The 21,084-nt window shown below is 41.1% G+C and overlaps 1 protein-coding gene across 7 annotated transcripts in view; it reads left to right on the top strand.

Moving 5' to 3' along the window:
* utrn (utrophin) overlaps positions 1-21,084 on the top strand; it is a 192,478-nt gene that overhangs the window by 17,154 nt on the left and 154,240 nt on the right. For all 7 annotated transcript variants that reach the window (XM_084952527.1, XM_084952532.1, XM_084952533.1 and 4 more), the window contains 19 exons: positions 3,488-3,549; positions 4,774-4,866; positions 6,004-6,081; positions 7,519-7,611; positions 8,230-8,402; positions 9,982-10,097; positions 10,728-10,894; positions 13,686-13,916; positions 14,978-15,159; positions 15,643-15,793; positions 16,054-16,173; positions 16,370-16,471; positions 16,722-16,829; positions 16,994-17,173; positions 18,334-18,497; positions 18,614-18,737; positions 18,833-18,920; positions 19,621-19,865; positions 20,401-20,569. In XM_084952527.1, coding sequence (XP_084808653.1) covers positions 3,488-3,549; positions 4,774-4,866; positions 6,004-6,081; positions 7,519-7,611; positions 8,230-8,402; positions 9,982-10,097; positions 10,728-10,894; positions 13,686-13,916; positions 14,978-15,159; positions 15,643-15,793; positions 16,054-16,173; positions 16,370-16,471; positions 16,722-16,829; positions 16,994-17,173; positions 18,334-18,497; positions 18,614-18,737; positions 18,833-18,920; positions 19,621-19,865; positions 20,401-20,569 — 2,646 coding nt within the window. The remainder of the gene's footprint in view (positions 1-3,487; positions 3,550-4,773; positions 4,867-6,003; positions 6,082-7,518; positions 7,612-8,229; positions 8,403-9,981; positions 10,098-10,727; positions 10,895-13,685; positions 13,917-14,977; positions 15,160-15,642; positions 15,794-16,053; positions 16,174-16,369; positions 16,472-16,721; positions 16,830-16,993; positions 17,174-18,333; positions 18,498-18,613; positions 18,738-18,832; positions 18,921-19,620; positions 19,866-20,400; positions 20,570-21,084) is intronic.

Below are 21,084 nucleotides of genomic sequence, written 5' to 3'. Positions count from 1 at the left end.
AAGGACGCTCACTAGCTTTTTCCCAGTAAACTTTTTTATGGTGATTACAGTGACAAGCGCTGCTGTTTTGGACACTAGAAGAAATGTTTATTCACTCCACCTGAGCTCACAGTCGTGAAAACAGCTCGGCCTCTTTGCTTTTTGCTGTGTGTGTGTGTAGACGTGCTAAACTAGCCATGCTAAACTACTCGCATAGTGACAGCTGAGTGCTGCAGAGTCATGGGTTAATGAAGCATCAAAGCAAAAATATTTGCATTGTGGTTTTTTCATTAGTTATTCAATGAATCTTTGCAGCCCTAGTAAAAGCTTGATTCATTGATGGATAAAAGGGTCGGTTACTCACTGAGCAACAAGAGTGCAAAAGATCTTAACTGATGTGTTAAGCAGATTGTTTAAAGCGTAACAAAAAGTCAATATTGTACATTTATTCTATTTATTCTATGTCTAGCATGTCTATTCTATACTATTGTTGGTGTATTGTCAATAAAAAGCACCATATGTAGACCATAAGTCTTTAATGTTTATGCCTGCATCACGTCATCACTTAAAGACCGGATTAAACAGTCATGTTTGTAATAGCAGGTTTTTAATTCAGCTCCTTAACAGATACAAGAATTTGTGCTGAATTATTTTTGTCACACTGGACGTTCGTATGACATCAACTTACAATGAAGCGAAGCTTAAACTTGAAGCCTCCCAACTGATTAGAGCAAACACTTATGGCTCTGGCCCAATTAAACAAAATATAAAAATAAAAATACAATTTTTAAATGACCTAAACAAGATGTCATTGCAAGAGCTGTTGCACAGACTGTACATTGCAACACACTGAGTGTGCACGTGTGCTTCGGGGACACTAGAAGACTGTAAAAGGAATGTTTGTGTCCACATTCAAGCATAATACCTGCCTTACACAAATAGGACTGTAGCTGAATTGTGTATGTGATGCAGTGACTAGCTACAAATGAGAAAACTGGCATCGGTGTACATGTGTAATGTAAAGTTGTAAACTTGTGCATACTCCCCTTTTTTATTAAATCGCTTTTTCTTGTGTTGCTCATACAAACACACTCTTGAACACACTTTCTCACACACACAGCCTGCCGCCTACTTTGATCTATCCTGCAGCGAGGCATTCCTGTGCTGCAGCGAGTAGGAGCAGCAGACAGATTGAGGGGGAGCATTGTGTATGAATCGAGTGTATTGTCCTATGAAGATGGTAAGGTAGAGAGCCTAGGAGACCTGAACCCCAAGGGACCCTCTCCCCAGGGGCCTCTACAGGGTGCCAATAAAGCTGTAAGAACAGGAGGCCTGTGCATGGGCCTTTTTATAAAAGGAAAATTGATATTGTGTTGAAAGCATACCTGTCTTTGCTCCTTGTGAGCTATTTTTCTCAATGTTCTTGCCAGTGATTCCTCCCCTTTTGGCTGCCTTTCTCTAGTATTTTTGGCCCACTCTGCTTGCCCCCACCAGCATTGTTTTTGTCTGGTGGTCCACCTATTTTTTCTTTCATCCCTTTCCTTGTCTGTTCTCCTTGTCAGAACATGTTTAACCACCTGTAAGTTATCTACTGTAATTGATCATCATCTGTTACTGGGTGCCGTGTTATGGCTCGTGGTCTTTGCCAACCATTTTGTCATTTTGTTTTTCAACATGAAACCTTCTTTGTCTCATGTATCCTTTTTCTGTCATCATCTTCATTAAACCCTTCCATCAGCTGTCTTTTCTTTAAGAATAATACAAAAAAGTAAAGAAACCCCAAGCGTTTTTTTTCCTGCCTCAAATTTATATGGAAGAGGGTTCAACCAACACTCGGGAGGTGTTTCTATAGCAGTCTGTGATTCGATGCACTAAAGACAATGACACAAAGATAGCAAAGTTCAAGCGTATACCAGTCTAGGCAACAAGCCTCTTCTGGTTTGGTCCCCACCTCAAAATCTAACCTAGCCAGTTGCCTGTTTCCTCATACGCTTACTAGTCCTAGTCTCTTGCTACCTCGTCCTATCCTGTGGCATTTCTGAAGAAATGTATATTATAAAACTATTGTCCATTTCCCTCATCTGCCCCTACGTATTTGGTCTTTAAGGTCTTTTAGATCAGCGGTCCCCAACCCCCGGGCCTCGGACCAGTACCGGTCCATGAGTCGTTTGGTACCGGGCCGCGAGAGTTGAGGCTCAGGTGTGAAATGTATGGTTTTCAGGGTTTTTATCGGTTTTCAGCGTTATTTTGTTATCGTTTACTTGGTTTTCCTGGGTCTTTTCACGTGTGTTATGAATAAATCTTTTTTTCGATACTGGTACTAGTTTTATTTTGTTGTATTTATCCGCGACACCTTAAAGGCCGGTCTGTGAAAATATTGTCGGGCATAAACCGGTCCGTGGCGCAAAAAAGGTTGGGGACCGCTGTTTTAGATCACTGATTTGGGGAAAGTCAGAGGAGAAACCCTCTCTGCTACCACTGTTTATCCAGTCCCGTCACCTGTTCACCTGTTTCACCTGCTTCTACTCTACTCTTACCATGCACTTGTTTTTATGCAGTTTGTCACCCAGCCAGCCGCTACACAAACACACACACTCTACACATCCCAAACAGAGAAGCCAACCAGTGCTGAGGCTGGTGATGTTAACCTTTTGACCTTTTGTTCACTTCATGGTCCTTTGCACAGCTGCTGGTTGACCTGACCCCCACACACATAAGGCACTTTAACAGCTTTCCTAACCTTAGATTACAGTCTGATCAAGACCTCAGCCAGAGTGTTTTGAGGCAGATGTGAATACGTCGTTTCCTTGGTTGTTACACTGAAATTGACTGAGAACTCAATGGATTAGTTATTTTAGAGTTCATAGAAACGGCACATTAGAAAGAAGCCTAAGTAAAACTGAAATAAATTCTCAAGAGAAGTCCAAGGCTTTGTGCGAGCTACTCTGATCCATTACAGGAGCCAGCCATCGCCCTGGCACATCAAAGCAGCTGACCCTCTGCCTGTCACACAATGAGGCCTTATTAGAGAGCCATGTTGGAGAGAATAAAGGAGGCGCAGGAAGGGAGGGAGTCAAGTGGGAAGAGAATGTGAAATATTTGTACAGTTGGATTCAGGGGAACATTATAAATGGACAAGGGTGTGCGCACATGTGCAAAAAGGTTTGTTGGCTTTACTTGCCACACCGTGCACCTGTTGACATTTGGTACGCACGTTTAAAATACCCCTCATTTTGTTCTGGTAATTTTCTGATGTTCCAGCCACATTGATCGGGATGCTTTTAAGTCAAAAAGCCTCAGGCTGTAATTACCATTTACCACATCAGTGTAAGTTAATTTGTGCCGAGATCAAGTCGCTCCCTGAAAACGCAGGTGGAAATGGACATCAAGTTGTAACAATGTTCGCTGCTTCTTTTAAAAGGCTGACTGTACCTGACGTCACTTTTGATCCACCTGTTCATGTTCTTGACAATCAATTCTTCTCTTTTTTTTTTCTTTTCCTGCACAGATGAGCACGACGCAGTGCAGAAGAAAACGTTCACCAAATGGATAAATGCACAATTCTCCAAGGTAATGTGAAACATTAGAGCCAAACATTTTCAAATGGATGTCAAGCACTGTCTTTTTTTTCCTCATAGTACAAAAGTATCTGCAGTTACTGAGTCAGCAGAGCATTTGCGTCTTTTTCGTACTATGTGACTAAGCACTCAGCAATCCCACTCTGTAAATTTACGTTGTCCGTGTTGCTGTGTGGTTCCTAAACACTTCCTCTTTGCAATAATACCACTTCCAGTTGATCGTGGAATATCTAGGAGAGAAAAATTCCACAATGAGCTGAGTAATGTTGGCGTCCTGTTACAGTACTACACTCAAATGCAGTGAGCTCTTTAAATGACCATTCTTGCACAAAAGTTTTTAAAGATAGACTGTATGTCTAGGTGCTTGATTTTATACACCAATGAGACTGAAGATTAACAGGTGTGGCCCAGTATTTTTTTCCCATACAGTGCAGCTGCACAAACTGATGGATGACATCTTTCTTGTGCCAAAGAGACATGAGGGGTACTTCCCACAGTCTGACCTGCATAGACCTGCTCCAGAGTTAGTCTTCTAAACAACTGAATAATTAACTTGAACTTGAGCTGCAGCAACTTATCAGCGAAGTGGGTGTTTAACCTTTTCATTACCAAGCTGCATCATTACACTAAAGCTCAGGGGGTACAGTGACCTCAAGACCCATCCATGATACCAGCGCTGTCATACTATTGTTTCTATTATTTCTTAAGCTAAAAACTAAATAATAAATTAAAAAAGGTTAATGTTAATGTCTTTCAGTTTATGTCAGAGCGCTTATAGTCTATGTGTTTGGTCCTTGTATATCTTTTTTATTCTTATAAAACGACAATCAGAGAATGATATTAAATATTTTTGGCTGATTTTTCTTTTCTTTTCTTTTTCTAGTTGGTCTACCTGAGCTAATTACTGTCCTCACACTGTTTTCTCCTGAATACTTTGAGTTTCATTCTTACACTTGTTTCATTTGGATAGTTTCAGATTTGTTGACTGTCTGTGCCTTTAATACTGGTTGTTACAATGTGCCAAACTTTCTCTTCTTCTTTCTGCATACCACTGTGACATGTGAGCTTATTCTCAGTGGCGCTTGAAGTGTTTGAATTATATGTAAATGCCTGTCTCTCCAAAGCTGCAGCCACACTCAGGGCCTCTTATCACTGGTATTGACTGTTTTAATCCAGTCTTATGATAAATCTAATGCAGAAATTGTCGTGTTTCCAGACAGGGAAGACGCCCATCAAAGACATGTTCACCGATTTGAGAGACGGGAGGAAGCTGCTGGACCTTCTGGAGGGTCTCACTGGCAGTGTCCTGGTGGGTTTTTGTATATGTGCATTAATTTGTGAGAATTTTCTTTTTGTTTTTATTCAAATTTGACATTTTAAAAAAGTTTGCTGTTTGAATGCATGAAATTCGAGATTTGATTTCAAGGAGGCGTGTTCAAGCTGCAGAAATGCTCATGAAAGATTTGGCAGTGCATGCAGTCAAATTCTAGTAGTGCAAGTGTTTTGTTTTGTTTCTTTTCCCCCCTTTCCTCCTCCTCCTCTTAAGTGAAAGTCATGCCAGTACAAGCACATGCATGATGTGATGTAAACACAAAGGTTAAATCTAATGTAAACATCTGAGCCACTCTTGAGTGCCGTGCTTGGCTTTTGCTTCCTAAATTAAAACACATATTTTACGCTTATGTTATTTCTTATTTAATTTTGGTAAATACATGTTATGTTATTTGAATTTCTGCAGCTTTCAGCAAACTATCATTTTCCTCACCTAAAACTTTATCCAAAAAGAGGTTGGCATAATGGATAAAGAAGTACTATGGGAAAGGAGACTAAAGATATGCATGTCCTCTATGACTGGCTTTGTGCTTGTATATGCAATTTTTATTTTACTGTTTTCTTTCGTTTTCTTTTTTTCTGTACCACCCTTCAGCAGCATATCATATTTCTAACACCTGCAGCCGTATTAAGTGCCAACTGTCTTTGTGCCATATATGTTGGCACACACATGTGCACAAAGGCTTTTTCACTGATACCAGAATACTAATTCTATAATTGGGTGCTAATGAGTGGTTGACGTATGTGAAGACTTAAAAGGGATTAGCAGTTGGCAGCCATTCACCGAGCCATTCTTTCCATAAGTTCTTGTGGACGCTGCTGAGAGCGTAATAGCTGTGATAATGTATGGTGTGAAACACTGTGTGGAGTGATAGCATACCTTATCTACATTTGACCCCCAAGCTTTGGCTTGAAGTTGGGGAACAAGTCGTCAAGGTGACTTGTTCGCAAATGAGAATATATTTATTCATTTATTAACCCGCAGAAACTCATTTGAATAAATGAGTTACAGGAAACGAGAGCCAAAACTGTTGACTTGCATGATTTTTAGCCTTGATTGGCTGGTGAACCGTGAACGTGTCAGTTGATTTATGCTGCATTTCCTCTTCCTCAGAGCAAAGAGCGAGGTTCCACCAGAGTGCACTCTCTGAACAACGTCAATAAAGTACTTCAAGTCCTACATCAAAACAATGTGAGTACTTCCTGTTTGGTGGCAAAGCTGTTGTGCATTTGTCATTTTCCGCCACGTGCCGTTAAAGAAGAGTCTGTTTCATTTCAGCCTCATAAGATAATCAGAAATAAGGAACTATATTAAACTGTGAAATGATGTCATGTTGTATTTTGTTGAAGTAGAAACTCCCAAACCCTATGTCCATACTGCACATTTACAGTCATGGTTGCACTGTTTTTGATTCAAACCAGTAACTCTTCCTCTAATTATACAAAACTCCTTAATTTCCTGTGGCCTCTGAATTCATTTCATACACAAGTCATTTTCTTGTGTATTTTTCTTTGTCCTTCTGCCTCTTTCGCTGCTTCATTTCATCATCCCTCCTCCTACTTTCTGTGTACAACAGTTGGTCATAATGCCTTGACCTCAGCAGTGGGAGATAAGGGGCAGGGCAGGCTCATGGGAAGCAGCAGAGACTGAAGTTTGCATGCAAATCCTGCTGCTTTCACTCTTGCAAGAGGCAAAATAAGTGTCAACTGGCCAAAGTTTCCACAAGCCTGAACAGTGGAAACATATTTGAAAACAATTTAATTTTTTCCCATGGAAGACACAACTCTGCAATTGGATTTAGTCAGTTCATGTTATTATTATTATTATTTTCCGGATGGAGGGTACTTCAGGAGACAATACTGCGAGTTTTGGAGTGGGTGATGACTGTATTTGTGCGTGTCTGCTCTGATGCATATGTGAGGCTTTGTTTCATGAGAGATGTGGAGAAGTAATGGTGTGGCAGCATGAGGCTAATTGGTACTAGATAGGTCAGAGGCCAGCTCTGCATAGAACAAGAAAGGACACTTCATAACTTGACCAGACACATGACCTCATGTTCCACTCTGTGCCTTGATCCTCTCCACAATATTTATATATAATCAGTTCACACTTGGCCTTAGTTCATATGATACATGTCTGATGAACCTGCAGACCTCACTTCACCACTGGGAGGCTGTAATTAGGGTGGCATAATCTGCTTTGTGGAGACAGTTGACTGGGTGGAAGTGTTCAGCTTTAACACTGATGGCTCATTAAGATGTAAAATAATATTACTCAGCTGCATAAGAAAACTCGAATCCCATTTCAAAGGAGAGCTCCTCTGGTTTTACTCAGGAAGTGTGTTTACAGGTTCTGCCGAGTGTTACTGAGCATAACAACTCACAGCAAGCTTTTTATGGTCCCACACATATCTTTGGGAAAGCTGATTAATTTCGTCAAGTCACTCAGTAGAAGTATTAATACCATTTCAGAGCAATAGCTTCAATTTTTAGGATTAATATGTTCCCCATAAGAACACATTTCCATGTATTTGAATGTTAATAACCTGCAAGCTCAGAAAGTAGAAATCACAAATGTTTATTTGGTTGCTTGTGATATTTTTAACAACTTGGTCTGTCCTCCTTTCAGGTGGATCTGGTAAACATAGGAGGGACAGATATTGTGGATGGGAACCACAAGCTGACATTGGGCCTCATCTGGAGTATTATCCTTCATTGGCAGGTGAGCAGGGTGCACGCACGCACACACACACATACACACTTCTGTTTGCTAACCCTGGGATCAAAAAAAACAGATGATGGAAAATCAGTATTGATGTTCCCACATGCGTGTATGCATGTAAACATGTATATCATCCAGTGCTTTGTGTGCTCAACCTGCTGGCGTAAAACGGCTCAAGAGGTTCTTTCATAAGGTTTGAACCTTGACAGTTTTTTTTTTTTTTCTCTCAACATTTTCATTACTTTTCATTATTGTTAGTTAATGTAACAGATGCCACATGCATTTTTTTTTGTCTTTTGTTTGGGTGTTAGACATGGTGTCAATTTTATTAACTGCATTATTTTTTATATAACTACAGGAATCCTAGTAGGATAAATAAAATGGCTAATTTAATGTGCATAGAGTTATTGAGAAAGAGGTTTTCATTGCTGATGCTCCTATTCAATGTGCCCACCTGCTAATAAGAGAATCAATACAATGATTCTGCTGACTTTCAATAGAAGGAGAAGTGATCTATTCAGCCAGAATATAGAAACTACTGTTTTGAATCAAAATGTAGGCGTACAGGTTTTTGCTCTTCATTAATCATCCTCTTTCAATGTACATGTCTCTCTTTAGGTGAAAGACGTCATGAAGGATGTTATGTCCAACCTACAGCAGACCAACAGTGAAAAGCTCTTACTGAGTTGGGTACGACAGTGCACCCGCTCTTACCCGCAAATCAATGTGTTGAATTTCACCACCAGCTGGGTGGATGGCCTAGCTCTAAACGGCATACTTCACCACTTCAGGTGAGGAATATGGGGACGCTCAGCGGGTACTTTAGCAATAAGTGTGGACGTACTGCTATTACCTGACTGGTGCAAACAAAGGAGCATTGGGACCACATTAAGGAAAAAAATATGTAGCTGTTCATTTTAAGAATAAAGTAGAAAGAAACACACAGACTTGGAGGAGTCAGCGCAGATACTGATACAGCCTTGTGCAGTAGAGAGGATGTATGTTGTATCACAAGACGCAATAAGATCGCTGATAAAGTTGTGTCTCATGTTGTAACTCAACTTCACAAAGCATTTTGTAAAGGGTGTAGCAGCTGTGGCAGTTGCCTGACTTGAAATGACAACTTTAATCCCCAGATCTCGGCTTTATTCTCAAAATGAACATTATATACATATATAATACTCATCGTAGGTAAAAGGCTGCAAGTCCAGGTCATGCAATTGTGTTTTGTTACATTAAGTCTAAATTATATTGATGACCAATATTTGCGTGATTGCATTGTTTTCCACACTTGCAAGCGTGCAGCAGCCTTCTGTTGTAGTATGTGTTGCTGTGAGGTGAATTTACTGTTGAAGTTAACGTAGTATGGCATGTACCCTTTAGATACAAAGTTGTGAAGAAATCAAGGACATTTTAAAAAAAATAATAAGTTTAGGACCTTTTTTGTGCATGTATATGAGAGAGAGAGAGAGAGAGAGATGCTGTGAGGATACCCAAGCTGTGCATGTGGGTGAAGATCCAGTTGATAGGTCAGCGCCTGCAGGGTGTGTTGATACTGCTTGGCTTGTTCGTTTACGCCTGCCATGTCACTGTTTGCATGTGTGTGCATGTGTGTGTGCGTAAAAGAAAGAGGAAAGAATTGTCTGGGGTGTTTCCCCCCTTTCTTGTAACCCCTTGTTCTTACTAGTGACATGAACACACACACATACAGTCCAGTGTTGGTTTAGACCTTGGGCTAGGGTTTAAAGACATTCCACACACAGCTGGCCTCAATGCACAGATCAGGGAAGACCTTTGCCTATACACAGGGTTTGTAAATGTTTCAGATATCTATGAGCTAGTTTCTACATTAGGTGTATAGATAGAAAATCAATGTATTGTCAAAAAAAATAAATCAACTCCTTACCCCTGGCAAACAGGGAACAAGAGTTTTGAATTGTCTCAGGGTGTGCAGCTACCCTTGGAAAACCCAGAAACGACTCTAATCGTCATAAAACCTCGTCTTTATTGATATGTACTGAGGTTTCAAAACTTATCACTACGGGTAAAGGGGAGGTCATCAAATGTTGTCTTTATGGGGGAAATGGTAAAAAAACAATGTTGCACTCAGAGGAACGCATATGTTTCTGAACATGTGTGCGCTTTCAAAAGATGAAAACGTCAGCAGCACCTGGCTTCAGGTTTTGGATTTCGTCTGCATCATTCTACTTCAAGTGTTGCTCAAGTTCTGACCTCTTCTGACCTTTAAAGCAGATGAAGTTGTGCCACTAGGCTCTTCACTGCTTCTGCACGTTTGTAGTTTCTGATGTATAAAGTAGCCATGATATAAAACTGTGTCTTCTATTGGTGCGGTTCTGTGTGTGACTTCAGGCCAGACGCTTTTAGCTGGGATAAGGTGATCACGATGAACCCTGTGCAGAGACTGGACCACGCCTTCACTTTCGCCAAAGACCAGCTGGGTATTGAGAAGCTGCTGGATCCTGAAGGTACTGTTGTTCTGAGCTATTCTGAGCTCATTTGTGACTCAGGTACATATTATAGGAATGTTTTTAGATGTAAGTCTAAGAATTGGCACCTGCATCTGCTTTTTATAGCACTTGGTTATGGATTGACATAAATTTTACTGGCCAAAATTCCCACATAGTAAAATACAGTCTGCATTCACAAACCTTCCCTTCATGTACTGCCAGCAGTTGGATAAGCTCAGAGTGAAGAAGGATCTTGATGTTGCTGTGGCTGAACATCTGTAACAAGCTGGACCCTTACTTACTTGCTTGAGCTGTCCAAGTCAGACGCCTGTTTTTATGTCATGACTGAGGAGCAGTCACACCTGACCTGTACTGAAAGCATATTTAATTAGTACATCTTGTCTTAACCTGGCATTTTCTTTGTCTCTCTCACCGTCCTTCCCATCTAATCTCCTTCTGTCACCCTTAACGGCTATCGCGCCCTATCTGCCACGCTTCTGTTCTACTCATGCAATTTTCACCTCTGTATCCTCCCCTCTTTCTCTCTCCACTCTCTCCCTCCTGCCTGTCACGCACAGTTTGTATCTCTGATCTTTCTGCCTTAAATCCCTCTCCCTAATGCCGTCTTGCTCTCTTTATCATTCACAGACGTGGCAGTGCAAGTACCAGATAAGAAGTCCATCCTCATGTATATAACATCGCTTTTTGCCGTGCTGCCTAAAGACGTGAGCATGGAGGCCATCAAAGAAGTGGAGACCCTCCCGCGCAAATATAAAGTGGAGTCAGAAGACTCAGGTCCAGGACTCGGTGCCCAGGTAAAATCTAGAGTAGAGCTGTTGTGACATGTAGGAACAGGAAGGTGCAAGACTAGCTATTAGGTTTAGGGCAGAGGTGTTGGACATGTTAGGTTTGACCTAAACATAAAAAGAAATTGAGAAAAGTATTTTTCAGAACAAAACACATAAGTTTCAAAGAATGTAAAGTTGGAGTTTAGCAAAATCAAAACTCAAACTAGATTCAGTTTCAGAAACGGGCCCTGCATGCATTTCAGTCAAACAGCTTCAATTATGTAGCACCCGTTCACATCAGTGGTCCCTCAAGGCAATTAATATTATTAAGATGCTACAACTTTAGAGGTAGAAGCCCAGCAAATCAACAAATCTCTTTGAGCACTTGGCGGAGAGGGGAAAAAAAGAAGCCCTCTTTAAGAGCAAGAACTTTCTGAGCAGCTCAGAGATGGTGGATATCTGTTTGGGGTTCATCTTAATCCATAAGTGTTTGCTGTGAATGTTCATGTTCATCGGCAGATAGTCCAAATAAAGCAAAAGTCAGCACTGCTTTAACTTGATTTGCACTGACTCAGGCTCAGTAAGATAGTACCATTCACTGTTTCTTTGACCTCACGTCAGTCTACAGAGAAGGAATTTACCTCCTTGTTTTATCTTATGATCATAAAACAAGAATCCCTGAAGGTGCTTCAAAGTAGCTGGTCATTGCTATATTATCTCCAGACGTTGCCTGTCTGAACCTTGATGAACTATGATGATATAAACAACTGTTATCTTTTTTTTTTCTTTTCTATGAATGCAGGAATGATAGTCCAGCTCCTTTTTTTAAAAAAAAAAAAAAACAACAACTGAAAATCTTGAGTTGCAAAAACTGAACAGCTCCAGCTTTTGCTTTGCTGCTGTGCTCCATTTCTGATCATCATGTTTAGTTTGAAGGCAGCAGATGTTGCTACGTGCAAGCATGAGGAATATTGTCATGAGGAATAGTGTCTTATTGTATGTTGCCAGATACAGTGAGTCACTCTGAAAAAGCAGCCTCCTTCATTCTCTCCGGCACCGCTCATGAAAGGCGCAGCAAGCGCAGAGAAATGGGGAGCAGAGCCATGACTCACCCCTCTGACATTATCCAACAGGCTGAGCTGCATGGTGGAAGCGCAGAGCTGTAAAAGGATGGAAGGAAATAGGGGAGTAAATTGGTGAGAATGGGAGTGAGTGCAGATAGCTGAGAGAAAAGGAAAAGGTTGTTACAACATTAAAGTCAGGGTGCTGTGCAGTGCAGTGTCACCGTGAATTCAGTAGTTTTTGTTCAGCATTTCACAAACTAGTGATTGGAATCTGTTTATAATTTGCTTTATCCTGTTAACTGTGATTTGATAACTCCAGGTACTTTATTATTATTATTAGTTTTTAATCTTTGTGTTTTGAAAAGGAGTTTGCTGACATTAATTAAAAGTTAAGTATGCATTTTCGCCTTGTTAGCTTTTCATCCCCTCCCAGCTTGCTGGATTGGTCAATCACATATAGCTCTGGGGCATCTCTCATTTAAGAGTTTTTTTTTGTTTTTTTTGTCAAAAGTCAGAAAACCCCCAAACCACCTCTTAGGTTGTTTTATTGCCCGTGGGCACATACTTAACACGCCCCTGGAATGAGTGCTGGAACAGTCTTTTTTTAAATAGTGTTCTGATTGGTCCAACAAAGGGTTTACTTTCCTGGCTCGCTTCCTCTCTGCATAGGAACCAATGTGTAATACTGTTGCTGCTGGGAGTGAGTGTAGTTAAAATAAAGGGCTCTTTGTATTTCATAACTTCAATATGGTTTCCCACTTTTCTTTTACATTCATAATTTTAATCGTATTTGTTATGAGAGTAGTTTTCGGTATTGATGATACTTTGAAACATACTGAGAGATCCTCCCACGATCGCCTTCATTTTGTAATATCATTGATAATTAGAGAGCTGCTGGTGTGTGGTAGCGAATTACATGCTCTGCGGCTACAACTGTAAACGTGATGAATGCATAGACAGAGTTGAGCAAATCGTTTAGTGACAATAAAGTGTTCTGTTGAGCCAGACCACAGCTATTTTACAGCCATTCAACTCAATAAATGCAGCAAGGCTGCAGTTTTCCCTTCTCTCTCACTCTCTCTCCTCTTTATTTCTCTCCCTGTCGCCCTTCTTTGCCAGCCCTCATTGATGTAACATAAGGGCTTACAGTTCTTTTGTCACTTATTCCAAAAATATCCAAAAGGTCATTGAATATTTTCAGCAGGTGACCTTTCCTGAGTTTGTTGCACAGGCATTACCACTGTATAATTTCAGCCTGGAAAACAAAGATCTGTTTGATTTGTTACTGCACACCCATTACCATTTCTGTCATCTTTGCCTTGGCTGCCATTGTGGAGATTTTATCTGGAGTTCAGCTTCATTCAGATTTGTTGAGCACCTTTGAGCCGTTTCTTCACAAAACTAGAAGCCTGGAATAGTTTTGTAGCACAACCCCCTTCTAGATGTCTGGGTCTATTTTAAAACTTGCCAGCTGATGTGTGCAGATGAGCACAGAAGACAAACCAAAGTCTTGCTTCGACTTGTTATGTTTCATAGGCGTCTTTGTCTTATGAATGTGGCACATTGGGAAATTTTAAAAAACAAAAACAAAAAACCCTTCCTTTTTATTTTTACTGTACACTTTGGCCTGTATACTTACAAAATATAAGCCAGTTCTTTCAATCAACTGTTGTACTGCTTTCAGTAATATTTTCCTACTTATTAAGTAATGATCTTGTTTATAACTTGGTCAAACCTTGCCTCATGTTTCTTAGACTGTACAGACAGAGGAGGCAGGCAGCAGTCCCCGGCCCGAGACCCCCAGCACCATGACTGAGACAGAGGGTGAGATGAAGGGCGGCCTGCTGGAGGGAGACCTTGACACCTACCAGACTACGCTAGAGGAGGTTCTGACTTGGCTGCTGATGGCTGAGGATGATCTACAGGGTCAGGACGACGTCTCGGACGATGTGGAAGAAGTCAAAGAGCAGTTTCACACACATGAGGTAAGAAGACACAACAGTGCTGTTATTTTCTTTTTGGAATTCATTTGTCAGTTCTGAAACAGTAAAAAAACAAAAATGGATTGGACTGAGACGTCACATTCAGGAGCATCAATTTTACAATAAATGGTGACACATTTAGGCTGTCGCTCTCCAGAGAGACTGACAAAAGTATCCCACAGACAGAGGCCTCCCACAAACAGCAGTGCATGCCTTTAACATGTTGAGAATGGCAGGAATTCCATGGCTAACAGTGACACACTGCACTCCATGGTGCCCTGGCCCACAGCTTACTTCCTTGCTCGACAAGGCTTAGTTACATCGTCTCTGTCGGTGCATGTGTGTAAAGGGGCTTTGGCTGGATTCCCTCTGCTGAACTGTGAATATTTGTGAAGTTGAATGCCTGGAATCCAGGTCAAAGCTGAAATCTGCTATGGAGACAGAAAGCAACAGGATTGAAAGCTGCTTTAACAGCCAGGCTTTTCAGAAAGTCTACAAAAATCAATCCAGTTTGTTTCGGCCTTGTTTCCCTGACTTACTCCAGTTTCGCCAGTAAAGCTTAGTCAAAAAACAAAGGCGTTAGAGGCGCAGTTGAAAATGCTTACTCAACCAGAGAGCTCCCTGTAATGGACAGCAACTCAGTTCACTGGCTTCTCCACAGCTACAATGAAATAAAAACAACCAAACATTAGCTTTTGCATTTCTTCTTCAAACCTTTTACGCTTCTTTTTTTTTTTTTTTGGATGGCTTTGGTTTGCTAATTGACAGCCCACCCCTCGATTTGTGCTCACGCTTTGTCTTGTTGCTACAGCAGCACTTAAATATGAGGGTGCTACGGTACTGCTCAGTGCTTCTGCAGGGCATTATTAACATTAAACCTAATGACGGAAGCGCATCCAGATGTTAGCATGTGTCTGCCAAGTGCTAACAAACAGGCTCAGATTATAAAGGCCTTATTATGAGTGCTGCGTGTTCATGTTCCCAGGATGCAAACTGTTTTATAGACAGAGATTTTTCTGTTTATTGTTTAAAATTGTAACCACTTACTACTTTTTCCTTTCAAGACATTTATGATGAAACTGACAGCACGTCAGAGCAGTGTGGGTTATGTGCTGCAAGCGGGTAACCAACTGATTGCTCAAGGCAACCTAACAGAAGAGGAAGAAGATGAAATCCGGGAACAGATGACCCTCCTCAATGCCCGCTGGGAGGCTCTTAGAGTGGAAAGCATGGACCGTCAGGCCAGGTAAACAGAGACATACCTGAATCTGTCTTCTGGAGTTGTTTAAATGTCCCTTACTGATTCATCTCAGAAACGGGTAAAGGACATTTCTGTTTCAGGACAAATCTGACTATAAACCTGAACATTTTATGGTCTAGTGTGCAGTGTTATCAAGCCATCAGTTTATGCTGTAAAGAATGGACAGGGGTGCAAGTTGCCAGACATGACACATGCTGAGCGTTGAGCTACCCAAGGTCTTACGATTTGCACTCTCAGCTTGTGTCATCAAGGTTTACGACACACACACACAAACTGCACACAAGTTGTGTTCATGATGTACGCTACATTTGTTGACCCTGAGCTTTTTTAGCCACAGCGTTTGTCTTCCTGTGTTGTTGCAGTTAAATCTTAAAGTCCTAAAGTTTATGAAATTTATGGCTTACATATCCTTTCTACCTTTATGTGCTCACTTTACTGCCCTTCTACCTTCGCTTTCTTTCTCTCCAGGCTCCATGAAGTCCTGATGGATCTTCAGCAGCAGCAGCTGCAGCAGCTTTCTGACTGGCTGACACAGACAGAGGAGCGAATCAGGAGGATAGAGACACAGCCAGCAGCAAAGGACATGGAGGCCTATAAAGAACAGATAGAGCAACACAAAGTGAGGACAGTTTACCGTTAACACTTAATATTAAAACACTTTTGCATGGGTAAATGCTTCATTGTTGACAGTGTCAAGTAAAATGCCAAAAAAGTGCCAGTGCATGCATGCAGCTCTTGTTCTAAAACAGGCTGGTCTTGTGATCACTCCTTCCCATTTGATTGTAATCTTTCATGAGTCACGATAAGGCTGAGTAGCTTCTCTGCCTGCTTAGTTAATTGCAACATATGACTGAATTCGCTGTTTGTGTTCCTGCACAGGAACTCCAGAATGACTTGGAGGCGGAGCAAGTAAAGGTCAATTCTTTAACACACATGGTGGTCGTGGTGGATGAGAATAGCGGTGAGAGTGCCACTGCTGCCCTGGAGGAGCAATTACAAGTAAGTTTTCAGGCTTGAAGCTGATTGGCCAGCAATTTATCATTTATCAAATAGTTTTCTTCCATTATGTTCAGAACATACTAATTTGTGTTCAGTATCTTTTAATTGCTTCCTTATGTGGATGCACTTGAGTATAAAATGCTTTGTCATTAATGAGCTACTGCTTTCATTCATTTTTTGTTCATCTTGAATTCAGTCTTTGGGTGAACGATGGGGAGCCGTGTGCCGCTGGACTGAGGAAAGGTGGCACAAGTTGCAGGATGTCTTTATGGTTTGGCAACAGCTTCTATCAGACCAGGTAACATATTTATGTTCTTATGCAGTACATTCATATCTTGCACAGGTTTTTCTTCCCTCCTGTTTAAATGCACATTTATAACAAACTACTTCGGGAGAGAAAAATTCAACTGTATTGAGCTGATTTTAAAAAATGAATCACTTGTGTCTCCACTTGGGATGAAAAGCATCAGACTTTTTAAAATAAAAACAGATTAATCCAGGCACGAGTCTCTGTGTGTAATTACAATACATTTTTTACTACTCTGCAGAGCTTGTTTAGTACATGGTTGGTTGAAAAAGAGGAAGCCTTGAATGAAGTAAAGACGAGCAACTTTAAAGACTCCGGTGAAATCAATATGAACGTGCGCCAGTTAGCTGTAAGTATTACGCCTGTTTGTTTTGGTTGTTAGCATTTACTCTGGAAAAATATGTTGCAAATTTGAATCTCTGGCGTTGTAAATGTCAGTACAGCTTTCACTGTAATGAATGACCTTTCCATCTTTAAGTATTTACTTAATTGTTTTGTCTTCCGCTCTTATAGATTTTAAAGGAAGACATGGAAAAGAAAAGGAGGGCTCTGGACAAGCTGTCTGATGCAGGACAGGATGTGATCCAGCTGCTGCGAAGTCCTGATGCAGGAGCGAAGATCGAGGCAGACACAGAGGAGCTGACACAGCGATGGGACAGCTTGGTGCAGAAGTTAGAAGACTGCTCGTTTCAGGTGTGTGACTCTATCTCAGGTGGTAAAACATGATTCTCACATGGTTAATGCTTCAAATGTATGAGCATTTACTGTTTCACCATTTTTGCAAGGGAGTCATCATATATAATATGTGTTAATGTGCTAATGATGGACCTCTTGATTGAAGTAAAACTCATGCTTGTTGTCTGTGTAGGTTCTCAGTCATCAAGGTCATGGTCTCAAGTGCAGTTGCCTTCATTTGCGTTAGTTTGAAACTTTACAAACGAGGTTAAGCCACAACAGAGTCTAAGATTAGATTAAAACATGGTTAAAAATAAAAATGAAAGCAGTGTCTTTCAAAACTGTCCACACTGCCCAACTGCTCAGCATTGCAAGCATCTTTATTTTAAAAAAATGCTTTGTATACACTACCAGTCAAAGGTTTGGTCCTACCTTCTATTGAATGTTTTTTCTTTATTTTCTTGACTATTTACATTGTAGATTCTCACCGAAGGCATCAAAACTATGAATGAACACACATAGAATTATGTAGTAAACAAAAAAAGTGTGACATGACTAAAAAAAAACATGTTTTAGATTTTAGATTTTTCAAAATAGCCACCCTTTGCTTTGATTACAACTTTGCACACTCTTGGCATTTTCTCGATGAGCTTCACGAGGTCGTCATCTAAAATGGTTTTGCAACAGTCTTGAAGGAGTTCCCAGAGATGCTGAGCACTTGTTGGCCCTTTTGCCTTTACTCTGCGCTCCATCTCATCCCAAACCATCTCGATTGGGTTTATGTCAGGTGACTGTGGAGGCCATCTGGCGCAGCAATCCATCACTCTTCTTCTTGGTCAAATAGCCCTTACACAGGCTGGAGGTGTGTTTGGGGTTATTGTCCTGAAACCGGATGGGATGGCATATTGCTGCAGGATGCTCTGGTATCCATGCTGGTTCGTTTCGCTGCTTCAGTTTTGAATCAATCCCCGACAATGTTACCTGCAAAGCAGTGCTTCATATATCTGACATCTTCATTATGTATCTACAATGTAGAAAGTAGTAAATATAAAGAAAAAACATAAATGAGAAGGTTTGTCCAAACTTTTGACTGGTAGTGTACTTTTATTTCTTTTTCTTAGCTTTGATTGATTTATCTTCCTTTCTTTTTCACTAATACTTTAACTCACTCCTCACAGCTAATGGAAGCTGTGACGGATGCTGGGATGACTCAGGTGGAAGAACAGGTCGTCGTGGATACAGTTGCCGTGGATTCGGTCACTTCAATTGACGATCAGGACCTGGCCCCACCTGCTCCCCCAAAGAAACGTCTGGTGGAGACGGATGCAGAAGTCATAAGAATGTAAGAGTGGGGCCATAAACAGACAGAATAAATCTCTCTACCCTACCACACACACACACACACACACACACACACAGCAGTGTGTACATAGTGTGCATGTCTTTTGTGTTCTGCAGGTTTGAAAACAAAATTTCTGAGCTTTTGAGCTGGATAAAAACGTGGAAGATGTCCACTCAGGCACTGGCCACCACACATCCTGAGACTACACCTGATACTCCAGACCTTCAGGAGAATCTAAAGGTAGACCTGCAGACATTTAACATAATTTCAACTTCAATTTAACAAAATATATTTTGTAGGCATAAACTTTAATATGTGTTAAACAACCACTTTAGGATTTGGAAGCAGAACTTAAAGCAAAAGAAGCCACAGTGAGTCAGATGATCCAGGGGGGAAGAGCCCTGATGGACCAGCTAGAGAGAGGTATGAAACATGGAGTAAAGGTTCCTCTTTCTGTATAAACCACAAAATTATTAGAAACAAATCACCCAAGTTTTGTCACGTATGTTCTTCTAAAGTGTGTAAAGATCTTGACTTCTATTTATTGCCTTAAGGCAGCTCAAACAACAATCTTCCATCTCCTTGTTAAACTGTGTTTTCCTCATAAGATTTTACCACTTTTCTGCAGCTGTCTGGTATTTTCTGGGTATTTACGAGCCTACGTATTTTTATTGTTATTTATTTTTAAATGCCAGAACTCTAAACATGTGTTTGTGGATTTGGAGTTTGAGTAATAAAACCCTGTCAGTCTGCAGGGTTGCTGATTTCATATAACCACTCAATGAAATGAAGAGGCACTCAGGGTTTTTACGTGTTTACACTGCTCTGGAGGCAGTGGGAGGTGGCGGCGTGGCTAAGTTGGAGATGACTTTTTTTCCTTTTTTTTTTTTTTTTAAATGTCAAAATTTCCATTAAACAGTTTTATTCCATCAGTTGCTTTTTCATCTATTTTGCCTTCTCTCCACTATTTTATCCTCTGGTGTTATTACAATTATTACTTGCTAGGAGCTCCCACATAAAATCTAGAACAAAAGCTGTGACACATTCAAACATTCAAAGGCTTAAAATCAGTTAGCTGTTAAGTGCATTTGATGTGAGCCGGTGTCTTTGTTTCTATCTATAGAGGCTGTGAGTGTGGATCTGGTGAGGGCAAACATAGAGCAGCTCCAGACTGAGTGGGATGTCTGTGCGAGGGAGCTGCAGGCAGCCCGTGAGCGGGTTCTCACGCAGACCCGGCTGAGAGCGGTTTCTAATGAACTTGCAGGCTTGGACCGGGTCTTGCAGGAACAGGACCAGTGGCTGGACTCGACCGCGCCTGTAGAAAAGTGCAACAAGATGGAGCTCGGAAACCTGAGGGGGGAATGCCAGGTAAGATTTACCGTCTCACTCGCAGACACTTCAATGTCCTTTGTGTGACTTTAACCCTAAACGTCACTTGTTAAATTCCTCTCATTCAACTGCAGTTTCTTTACAAGTATTACAATTTTTACAGCAAAGATAAATCACCATTAAAATCACTGATCAGAAACCACGAGGCCACAGCAGGGATGCAGTAAATCAAGTTGAGATGCATTCAAAAGCTTGTAGAGTAGAGTAAGACAGATGAAACCTCCCTCCAGTGTGTCATAATTTCAGCTTAACTTACTTGCCTGTCATTGGAAACAATAACTCCATCTGGTAAATTCCAGACCAGTCAGCTAACTCACTGCAGCAGTGTGAGTAAGATGTTTTGTAATTATTTTAGATAAACGTATGTAATTGCAAAATAAAGAATCGAATGTAAATGTTTCTAATTGTTTTCAACAAACATGAGAAGTCTGAAAGCTAATTGAACGAAGTGTGGTCATGTGATCACTCCTCATTTCAAACACTGAACATATTTGTTTTCTTTCGTGCTTGTCAGTCTCGAATTGCTCAGGTCACCGCCTTCAGTCCACGACTGGAGCAGCTGTCTGCAGAGGCAGGGTCAATGGGAGCCCTGCCTTCTCTAAAAGACAACATGGTGGTGGTTTCTGCACATCATGCCTCCACCCTGCAGAAGCTGCAGAGCAGAGAAAAGGAAGTCAATGAAGGTACTGCTTAAGTGCATTAAAATAATTTCGTAAATCAATACAGTAGAAATGAAGTCCGAAACTCTGAGCAGGTCCACCTGCTTTTCCAGTGACCTGAGAGCTTTCAGATATCCTCTTATTCCTGAGATCTGCAGGGGAGAGATTTAAACCTCCCTTAAAACAAATGCCTTTATCTCTCTCGTTGCTTGTGGTGCAAAGCTTTCAGGTTTATGGGAGACTGAATGAGTAATGGTTAAGATCAGCAGAGCCCTGTTCCACACGGGCTGTGTAAATTTGACATGAGCTTTTATACGAATCCTTGGCCAGCCACAAGTAATAGATGATGCCCTTATATGGCCTCCAAAAGCTCACGGAGATGCGAGTGTGTACGTGAGCGATCGTGCGTAGGATCGTACCTCTGTGCCAGCTCCGTCTCTATCTGAGGACCTGACTTGGACCTGGACAAGTTCTGAAAATAAGTCACCGTTTTACCTCTGGAATTTACGTGCGCTGATCCTGGCCAAAAAATATCCGTA

This window comes from Perissodus microlepis, chromosome 15 (genome assembly GCF_051167445.1).
Source record: "Perissodus microlepis isolate ML-2025 ecotype Zambia chromosome 15, ASM5116744v1, whole genome shotgun sequence".
Classification (NCBI taxonomy): Eukaryota; Metazoa; Chordata; class Actinopteri; order Cichliformes; family Cichlidae; genus Perissodus; species Perissodus microlepis.
The sequence above is the reverse complement of the archived record's forward strand: the minus strand, read 5'-3'. Positions and strand labels throughout refer to the sequence as shown.